The sequence below is a fragment of the Pyxicephalus adspersus genome, chromosome 3, assembly GCF_032062135.1.
Source record: "Pyxicephalus adspersus chromosome 3, UCB_Pads_2.0, whole genome shotgun sequence".
NCBI classification, from domain to species: domain Eukaryota; kingdom Metazoa; phylum Chordata; class Amphibia; order Anura; family Pyxicephalidae; genus Pyxicephalus; species Pyxicephalus adspersus.
Window position 1 is genome coordinate 72,468,400 of NC_092860.1, and position 11,562 is coordinate 72,479,961.

General features: G+C 36.6%; 1 protein-coding gene across 1 annotated transcript; it reads left to right on the plus strand.

Moving 5' to 3' along the window:
- The first annotated feature begins 5,891 nt into the window (after positions 1–5,891).
- MED11 (mediator complex subunit 11) lies at positions 5,892–10,309 on the plus strand. The gene is made up of 4 exons (XM_072405199.1): positions 5,892–6,037; positions 7,224–7,375; positions 7,929–8,059; positions 9,315–10,309. The coding sequence occupies exons 2-4, from the start codon at positions 7,291–7,293 to the stop codon at positions 9,453–9,455; spliced, it is 357 nt and encodes a 118-aa protein (XP_072261300.1). The 5' UTR covers positions 5,892–6,037; positions 7,224–7,290; the 3' UTR covers positions 9,456–10,309.
- The last annotated feature ends 1,253 nt before the right edge of the window (positions 10,310–11,562 follow it).

The following is an 11,562-nucleotide window of genomic DNA, read 5'->3' on the forward strand; positions in this document are numbered from 1 at the left end:
AGTCTTGGTTTTACCATACTTTCACAATGCATAAAGGTACCCGAGTACCATGAACATAATAGTATACAATCCTAATTATTTGACAATTTGGTAATAATTTAAGCCTTGTAGTCACGATATGAACCACTATCAGTTGTGTCCCTTTCAACGTTCTCTTTTCTCCTCTGATATCTGCAAAAAATATACATGTATTGTATGAATGAAATGTTAATTATTAGTATACAATTTCCCTCAGAGTAAACAGTCATGTAATTTTTATTGGATATTTAGGGATTGCAGTAATCCAAGTTGGAGCCCTAAATTGAGGCTTCAGTTATGTATATGTTTGGGATGAGTGTCAATTCTGGTCATATGAACAGTTGGTTGATAGTGAAGCTGGTAGTGGTGCCTGCTCTTTAACTGTTCTTTTTAAGGATAAGAAGACAAGTTTTGTGTGTGTACTTTACTTTTAGACAAGTAAGGTAGAGGTAAATCAAGTACAATTTTCCAGAAATGCTATCAGTTTCTGCTAACCATTCATAATAACTTACTTAAGCTTTAGAACCCTATGTAATACCTGGCATATTGGGCAACAGTTTTTCTTGTTTATTTGTAATGATTTAGGTTGCTGGCTTGGCACTCAATCCTCCTTTTTAAATGTAAAGTTTTATTGAGGGGTACCAAAGAAGCAATACAAATAAGGAAAAAGAATGCACCATATTGCATATAACAAACCAGAACAAATGTATAGCACAACTAAAGTGGTAACGTAATACAATATGGCATAGGGGAACAATAGTAATTATTTTTGAAGAATATATGTTAAAAACAAAGATTGGGAGGAATATCCCCACAACGGATTGTTCCAAGACATTTGGACTACTGCCCAGTTAGCCAAGAATTGCATAGGTAAGAAATCTACTAGCTACAAATAAATAAAAAAAAAATGCTTATCATTTTTTAGCATTACATTGATTTCATAGAAACAATCAGTCGGGGATGAATTTTTCACAGCTATTATCTGTGTTTTCTTCTTGGTATACCTGGTGCCCGCGAAGCTCCCCATACCTCTTGCAAAGCCACAAAGAATATATATTTGCCAAATATAAACTTACATGTTTGTCCATACTTATAACTTTTCATGCAAGGAACCTGTGTATAATGCCACTGCTAAAAGATGATGGCTCTGAGGCCATTGTGGCTCTTGGGCAAGCATGAAACTAATGATATCTCAATTCCCACCTTGCATATCCATAAGGATGTAAACTACGGTGTCTGTAAAGTCATCAATGGTCCAGAAGGTTCTCCTTAAACTACCAGTATGTATTACCATTTTGGAAGGTTACTAAAAGTCGTGGGATGGCAGAACATCAAATGACAAATACAGAGTTATACACCTATCCAAACCTAAAAAGTTTGAGTGCTTAGTGGAAAAAAGAAGGATTATTCCAACCACGATTTATATTTTTACCACCAAATTTTAACTGCCTTGATGGTCTCGAAAAAAACAAAACAAAAAAAAAAAAAATGCCCTTTTACCTGTCTATCCTTTCATTGATCTGGTTCTTTTTTTTAGCTTCTTTCAATTTATCCTCCAACAAACGTGAGACTAGCTCTTCATGTTCCCGCTCAATACATCCAAGTCGAGTTATTAGGGTTTCAACCTCTTCTCTTAATCTTTGAGACTCTTTACAGGAACAGAAACTATGGCATGATAATATATTAGAACTATGGACTGAACAATGACACAAATCAAGAAAAATAAAATGACATCTGTCTGCAATTAATTCACAGCAGGATCAATTGTTATGCAAGTCATTTTTTAACAATGAACCTAAATTGAGTTTGAAATTTGAACCTTATAAAAAAAAACAGTCTGTTGCCACCCAAAAAAGCATCTTGCTTTAGATTATAAATGACAAATGCACCACCAGTTTTCTGCACTCAAAAAAAATAAATAAAAAAAAAATGAAATGTGCCTATAAGATCAAGCACTTTGTATATAAAGATTGCATACCACTCATTGGTGTCCCCGTTGACTTCTCTGTTGGACCCCTGACTGGAGTTTAGTCGCTCCTCTTGTTGCTCCTATATAGAATAGCAGTAAAATGTAAGTAAAACAAAAATGCAGTACCCACACACAGTTTTCATATGTTTAATGTGTGTATAGTACATGCAGCTAAAGTAACTGATCTCATCCCCTAGAAGTAACATTGCATTACACATTGAGCAAGATTTATTAAAGCTTTCCAAGGCTGGAGAGGATACCTTTTCATCAGTGAAGCTTGGTGATCCAGCAAATCTGGAATTCATTTCTTAAAAGTCATTTGCAATTTGATAGCTAATGTTTTCAATCCTGGACCAGATCCATTCCAGGTTTTCTGGATCACCCAGGTTCACTGATGAACTTGTATCCTCTCCAGCCTTGGAGAGCTTTATTAAATCAGGCTCATTGTGTGGTCTATGCAACCAGCCGTAATTAGATCAGTTCTGCAGACCAGTAAATAAGACAATCTTTTGGTCTCTTTTTCTACATAGCAGAAAGGCAATTGCTTGGGTATGTTGAAATTTGTTTTTATTTTTGCTTGTGACTTGTCTCTTTACAATGTTAAAAGGATTTTTAAAAAACAATATTTGAGTTGTGATTTATATATTAATGACATTCGCAAGGCAGAAGAATCTGAAATTAATTCTCAGGACAATGTTCCCTGAAGCAATAGAACGAATAGTAAACAAGCCACAAAACTACACATTTTTAACTGAGCATTCAATGAAGAAAGAATAAGTTGAGGCTCAGGCTTCACTTCAACCCAAAATGATCAGTAGATCCAGACATACTGTATAGGCAGTTGAAATGATCATACATGATATAAAATGATTATTAGTCTCACATTTAAATTCAATTTGTATTTTCTCTCAGGTTTATCTTCCTCTTGCTGATCCAAAAGCTTTAAATCTGTAACATGGAAAAAACATTTATCTGTACTTAGCAGTTTTATCATATATTATACTTATCATCAAAACAGTAAGCATCATTGTGATCTTGAATCCAAAGTGAACAAAACTTTTGGTTCCTATGCATCATTTCTCAACAATAGGAACCCCATACATATTTTTTAGGTTCTGATGAACATCCACAAAAATGAATACATTTACAGATCATGATTCTAGAAACATTCTTCAATACATTTTATAAATTCTAGAAAGATGTTGCTCTATACAACAAAAGTATTTTCACAAATAGTTGCGACACATAAATAGCAATGGCCAGCAAAATGCAGACATGGAAATGATAGTACCACTCAAATTGAGGAATGATGAACAGCCACCTAAATTGAAGGTCAATTCCTCTCTATATTACTGTGCATTGTAATTTTTTTAAATTGACCCCTAACATTGATGGGATGTGAATAATCCAAAGGGATACTGTGTTTTTACATAGACTAGACATTAGGAAGTAAGATGGTGCAGGGGAAATAGTAAATTATTTACTGGACTCAGGTCACAGAAATGACCAGTTATTGTGTGATTGGGAAGAGCTGTAGAAATTTCAAAACTACAATATTAGGTAAACTTTGCTTTTTTAAAAACAATGAGTATAGAATAGCATATTGAAGTTATGCAGTCAGTTCCCTGCACCCTCTTTTCCAAGGCACTCTGCTTCAGATGCAAGCTTCAATGCCATCTTCTAAAATGCATGACCAGTAACCCTACATTGGACGTGAGGATGTGGAGGGTCTGGTCTACAACCAGCAGCATCAGAAGGAAGCAGACCACACTGACTTTCAAGTAAGCAAGAGATAAAGTAAAGCTTATTTTTACTTGTCTGCCTTAAATGCGATTACCTGTTGCAATATAGTGGCGGTCCCACTGCAAAAGTAGACTCAATGTATTGCTAGACTTTAGCTTTAACTACTTTTATATAGTCATTGCAGCTCTCCTTATCAGTGTTTGTGTCCCTGCAATGTATAAAGATCAAGCAGACAGGCTTCCCCTTAATATCCCAAATCAATTCACATGCTGAGTTTTTTTGAGTTTTTGACTGCATACAGAATTGACAGTCAAACATTCCATCTCACTGGCATCTGCTTTTATCCCAGTAATCCAATGCATCTTTGTATCCTAACACTGCACAATGTCAATAAATATTTAGAAATAATCTGGTCCTTCTCACATCCTGGTCAGAAGTTCCATAGGCCTTTCATATAGGAAATGTTGGAGCTATTGAAAGGTGTTAATGATGTGTGGATTGAAGTTCCTGCAGCTCAGTGCTGGCCATTTAATAAATGAATATTGATCTGTGAATATTGTTGGTCATGATTAATTATTTGGCTGGTGGGTATAAGTAATTTATGATCATAATATAATTAAATTTTGAATTGGTGGATATTTTATGATATTGCCGAATATTAATATTAAACAGGTTTTATATAGCGCCAATATATTACACAGGGCTGTACAATAAATAGGGGTTGCAAATGACAGACATATACAAACAATGACACAGGAGGAGGAGAAAACCCTGCCCTGAAGGACTTACAATCTAGGACAGCGGTGTCAAACTCTGGCCCCGGGGGCCAAATCGGCCCCCGACGTCCTTTTTTTTGGCCCCCAAAGGAATCCTGAATATGAACTGCAGCTGGCCCGCCGCTGCATTGAAATAGTGCCGCTACTACAATTCCTGGCATCACTCGCGTCTATAGACCAGCGGGCTATTTTAGTAGCGGCGCTATTTCAATGAAGAGGAAGTTTCAGCGGCGGGCCACTCATAAGATTTAGCTCCACATTGGCCGTGTCTGCCATTTCCAGCTCTCCATCTCAGCTGTACTTTTCCTTGCTACTCCAGGGCATGGGATTGAATGGTTGGATTTTCATAAAAGAATGTTGTTATTATTGTTAGCCTGTGCAAAAAGGTTACCATTGAATTTTAACTCAGAATGCTACAAATAGAGATAGCATAAAATTTCAAATACATTCCTTTGCCTCTTTCTCAATTATAAGCTTGTTCCAGATTGAATGTGAAGCAAAACCTCTTTGTTTCCATATAAAAAGGTTTATATCTAATGAGATGAAAAACTATCCTGAATTTTTTCAATAAATTTCAAGGTTGGCCCACGACTTTGTTTAAGTTTTTAATTTTGTCTCTCTGTGTATTTGAGTTTGACGCCCCTGATCTAGGGGATTGGGTATATTGTATAAGTGTGCAAAGTAAGAAGCGGGAGATTTCAATGTGGAATCATATCATTATGGTGAAGTTGAAGTGCATTACAATTAAAGCACCATGTCACCATGAGGTAGAGGTAATTGACTGAAAAACAAGTATTAAGTGCCTGCTCCATGTGGCTTTTTGTTTTAGCTCTGAACAATACAAGCTCTGTGTATAGTGTAATGGGCAAAGAGCCAGCTGCTGAAGACAATATAACCCATCTAATGAATGAAAAGGGTCACTGCATGGCAGCATTGATGGCGCCTGATTCCGCACACAGGTAAGGATACTTTGCATTGTGTTCAGCACTATCACTTTTCTTTAATATAATAAATATTTGTTCAATTTAACACTCCCTTAAAGGTAATATCCACATCCCTATGCACCTCTATAGCCTGACAAATTTAACCTAAACTTGTGAGCAATTGCATGAACTCTTTTTTATACAACACACAAACTTCCCACTGCCTGTAACATGATTACACCATTACATGACTCCACCAGCTTGCCGTAGTTGCCGAGCTGCAGCTGGTCTCTCGTGGTCAGCTGACGAAGTATTTGCTGTTTCCATGTCTGCTCCATGTCACGTGACCCGATGTGTCCGCCCGCACAACATATTGGTGGCCATATTGCTACACCCATAAATATCGCACTGATATTAACCCCAAGCGGTCCGGACAGACTTATACCTTGTGATAACGTTCTCCATGTCTGAACTGCTAACGCATGGTTCTATAGTGCAAGGAGTTGCAATGAAGTTTAACTAGACGCCATCTTTGTACTCCCGGTATAAGGAAAGGAACCGGAAGCTGTATATTGGTGCTCCGATTTTGTGTTAGAGGAAGCTGAGAGGTATAAATATCGTACAGGGAATGCCGTGTGTTATAGATTATCACATTTTGTAACTATGCCCTTATCTTTGTATTTACTTTTTATCATAAATTATTTAATATATTCCCCTCATAACGTTACAATTTATGTAACTTGTAAGCATGTCTATTCAAATATATAACATAATGATAAGGACTTTAATTCTGTGTAGGATTTCATTAATATTAGAATGTTTTGTGAAAAAATAGGTGTATGCATTTTTAGATTTTAGTGATTCAGCTTCAAATCAATGGGCAAATATTTTTTTATCAAACCAAATTTTGCTATGTATAGGTTTCCTTAGCAAAACTTTTACACCACTTGTATACCAGACTGATTTTGTAGACCATTTTCTCTGTGTACTCGTACTATACTATACTACTGTGCATACAATATATTATTATTATTATTATTATTATTAATAAACACGATTTTTTAGCCCCAACATATTACACGGCGCTGTACATAGGGTTTGCAAATGACAGACAAATAAAGACATGGATGACACGGGAGGAGCAGAGGACCCTTCACTTTTTTCAGTGAACCAGGGTGATCCAGCAAATGTGGAATGGACTTCCTAAAGTCATTTACTATTTGTTAGCAAATGTTTTCAATCCTGTCCTAGATCCATTCTGGATTTGGCGGATCAGCCAGGTTCACTGTACTAGATCCATTCCAGGTTTTGCGGATCACCCAGGCCCAATATGTCACATCCTACCATAGTTCCTTTCCCTATCAGTTTGGGATTAGGCTGTTAGGACTGGTGGTATAAACACACATTGTTTATTGCTTTGTCCTTATAGTTGAAGCTAAACTAAACATATGTGATAAAAAGCTGTAATCAGGCCGGTTCATTATTGCAGAAAAGTCAGGTGATATTGCTTCTGCATTAAAATGAACTTACCTGTCTGCTTACAATCTTTTTCTCAATGATCGAACATGCACATCCAGGTGAATGATGCAGAGTATTTCAGTATTCTGAGAATAAATGGACTCCTGTGTGCATGTTACATATTTCTGGTCTGGTCAATCAAGATGGCATGAAAAATTAATTCATTAGTTTATAATAGTAATGTCTAGTTATGCCATTGTTTGCTGTATTGTATAAGAATTGTAATTGCATAAAGAGAAGAAATTAAACTGTTCATTTTTTGTTTATGTAATTTAGGGCCAGTTCAGTAATTTGTGCTTCCAAAGTCTGTGTATTGAGACCCAACTGAAGTCTTCTTGTATTCATGGCCACCTATAGCTTGGCTAATGAGAGGCTCCGTGTCTTAGAGGAAATTGAGAAGGAGATTGGTGCCATCATGTTAAATGCAGGTAACAGTTTTTTTTCTTCACCTTTTTTATGATCAGCTAAGTAGGATATGTTTAATCTAAGTGATTTGAGGTCATTAAAATCTGGGTCAAAGCAACATCAGCATGCTTAGGTTACTTGGCTATGAATGTAAGACTAATTAAAATATCTATTGTGTAAATTACTATACAGTAATGTAATATTTTAATTGCAACATGAAACAGCGCACAAGGTTGTAAACTATGAACAAAGTCTCCAGCCTGCATACAATTACGCTTTTTGATTGGTTCCTGATTTTTAGTGGAGTCAGGTAGCAGCTAGCTGACACAGTGATGGCTTCTACCTGACAAAGTAAGGGAGTAAATTACCAGGGCAAAGTTTCATGCAAAGTAATGTTAACAATCACATTACTATGAGGGATGCTCCTGACACTCATTAGATTTTGGGAACCCAATTGTAAAGTGTTCAGCAGAACAATTCCTGCTATATGTGACAAATTGCTAACATCTGTACCATGATCAATACAAATAAGAACCTAATAAATGGGCTGAAATGTGTTTTTTTTTACTTTTGTAGGAAATGTTATTTTGGAACTTTCTAAAGAAAAGCCAAATGAACGTCTCGTAGACAGACAGGCTGCTCAGTTTTTGGCTTCCATGCAAAAGGTGGAATCTGAGCTTTCAGGACAGATCCGTTATCTTACACAGGTACAACTTTTTTTTGGGGGGGGGTATGGGGGGAGGCAAGAAACATGTACTTTAGTCATTCTATGATAGAAGTTTCATCATGTTTCATGCTGACAGTCAGCCATCTCATCATGGATGGCTGATAGATTTCTGAAACTCAACCTGGATGAACCAAACTCATCATCTCCCCCCCCCCCCCGCCCCACATTTTAAATCTCCCCCTGACATATTTCTAACTGTCAATAACACTGTTATTCGTCCCTCCCCTTAGGCACCTTGTCTTGGCGTCACATTTGATTCTGCCTTTCATTTACCCCCCATATTCAGAACATTTCCAGGTCCTGTCACTTTCACCTGCAGAACATTTCCAAAATCCACCCCTACCTGTCCCCTGAGACCACCAAACTCCTTGTACATGCTCTTATCTCTCCTCTGGACTACTGTAACCTCCTCCGCTCTGGTATTCGACTAACCCAACTCTCTCCTCTACAATCTATTATGAATGCTGCAGCCGGACTCATGCATCCTTCCCACCGCTCCTCTTCTGCTGCATCTCTTTGTAGTTCTTTTCATTGGCTTCCATTTAACCTTAGACTCAAATTCAAGGTCCTGTGCTTTTCCTTCAAATCCCTCCACAGTTCTTGCCAGTTACCTTTCTGAACTGGTAAAAAAAAATACTGCCCTAGCTTCTCTCTTTGCTCCTCCGATGACCTACAACTGACTTCCTCACTCATAACCTCATCACACACATGGCTCCAAGACTTTTCTAGAGTTGCCCTGACTCTATGGAATGGTCTTCCTCGTCCTATTTGGCTTGCTCGTACTTTCTGCTTATTTAAAAGAGAACTCAAAACCCATTTTTTCAAACTTCCCTACTCGTTTTCTTCTGTCTTTTGAAACCCTCACTACTTCCCACTACTACATATCTCTCCTCCTATTGTGTGATAATTTCCCCACCTTCCAGATTGTAAGCTCTTCGGGGCAGGGTCCTCTCCTCCTCCTGTATCACTGTCTGTATCTGTCTGTAATTTGCAACCCCTATTTAATGTACAGCGCTGCGTAATATGTTGGCGCTATATAAATCCTGATTATTATTATTATTATTATTATTAATAATAATATTAATAATAATAATGAATCCGATTACTGGCTGTGGGTAACAGAGACTGTTCTTTTTTGCATGATTATATGGAAGGTTTGCAGTTGGTGGTTGTGAAAGCAATTTAGGTCACGATTTAGCAGCTTTTAACAGCTTTTTTTTTCCTCCTTTTTCTAGGTAGCCACAGGGCAGCCACATGAAGGCTCCAGTTACAGTGCACGCAAAGATGGCACAATGGCCTTTAACAGAATTGATTATGCTCAGACAAAGCTAGCAGAACTGTGTCGAACATGTGAACAGATGCTGGAACAGCCTTGACCTTTACGATGGAAGATATATATTTTTTTTGTAAATTGACTTTTCTGTATGCGATAATGACTATAAACTTACATACCTGGAAGGAGTATGCTATTGACCTTAGACACAGTGAATATTATTACTTTTCTCATGAAGAGATTTTTGGAGAAAATAACTTTTTTTTTTTTTTGCATACGAATGTAGAAACTGGAGATTTTTTTGTACACTATAAACATACAGTAGGCATATATTTTTTTCTTTAAAATGGAATGTCAGTTGTTCTAGACCTGTGTTTCCTAACCAGGGTTCCTCCAGAGGGTGGCCAGCAATGGAAGGAGGCATTCTTCCCACTGATTGCCAATGTGCTGAAACAAACTACAATGTCCCTGAAAACTTATTTCAAGGGTTCTCCATGTTAAAAAAGGCCTGTTCTAGACTGGGAACAGTATTTACAATCTTTTATCTCTCATTACAATGAACAGTAAATTCTGTCAACACACGCTCCCCAACAGTGTATGCACTTTTTTACACCATGGCTGTCCATTGTGGTGTGTTTACCTACATGCTTTATGCCATATGTAAACACATTGTTATTCCATTCAGATAATAAATTCTCACCTGCAGCATTTTTGGTCACACAGAACACCACAACACACAATGTTATGGTCCTGTGCATTGCAACACAGATGAATCTGGTTTCTAATTGAAATGTTCGCCCTAAGGATAGAAAATTATTATGTTCTTACTATTTTCTTTATTACATTTTCTAAAATATAACTGTATTTAGGAATGTATTAACAGTTTTTGTATGCAAGTTTATTTTATGAGGAAAGTCTTTTTCAGTAAAATGTCTTGCTCTTTTCTTCATAAATGCAGACTTGTGTGGACATTATTTTTTGTATGCCATGGCATGGCAAAATAAGAAAAAAAATATGCAGTACATCTGCAATACATTTTTTTTTATTTCTTTCAAGATCCTGTTTGTACAGAAAAAACCTGATCTTCCAGAAATGCACCAATATTTTAGTACTGAGCTGCCAACCCACAGGACATTTTGACTAAAATCATGACATTTTTTCATGCCTTCGTTGAATGTGTCAGCTACAGAGCAAGGGATGTCTTGGTTAATTTACCAATGATCCATTAGCAAAGGCCTCACATGGTGACTATTAGATTACAGTTTTCTGCTGCACTATGAAGATACAGCTTCTTGTGAAAACAACTGGCTGCCTTCATTGCATTGCAGCATTTAAAACCTCTACTAGCAAACAACCAATGGTGGATAGGAATGACTTTCCTGTTGCTTTGGAAACAAGCACCTTAAAGCCAAAAAGCTTATACCCAGAAATGGTAATGACACAGGAGTGAAATAGATATCTCTGCCCAAGATCCCAATGTTTTCAGTCCGCAACTGGTGGGTTTGTGACATTAATAAAAGCTTAATATTGATGGATAATCTACAATCACCCAAAAAACTTGGATTGCAGCCGCAACCCCTATTTATTGTACAACACTTTAATATGTTGATGCTTTATAAATACATTTTAACAATAATAATAAGAATACCATCCCAATAAAAAAGAACTATTCTTTGCCAAGCATACAAACATTTCTGGTTTGTGAGTGATATGAATGGTAACTTTGTCCAAAATGTTTTACAGTGTGAGAAAAAAATGGATCTCTTCAACAAAGCATTTTTGGGTTTCAATAAACAAATTAGTTTTAATTTTTGAATAAATCATGTATATTATGCCTAATGTTAGATTGTTTACTGATTTGGACTGTTACTGGTATGCCTCTTTACTAAAAACTGTATTTGATTTTTGAAGTATGGTTATTTTTACATTCAAAGTATGTGGGCAACTTGTATTTTTATTTATATGAACTGTATATTCACTTAGGAAATATTTCCTTTAGTTCCCCCAACCCCCCAAAACATTTCTGTGACAATATTATGTTCCAGGGCATTGCAATTGGAAAAATGGAATCAAATTGAATTTTTACAAAATTGAACATCCCTAAACACAAGGAAAAATTATTAATCATGGGGGGCTAACAGAATCATATTGTCATAAAGAAACATGTAAACAAACGTTGGCATATAGTATTCATGTCATTAATCGTAGAA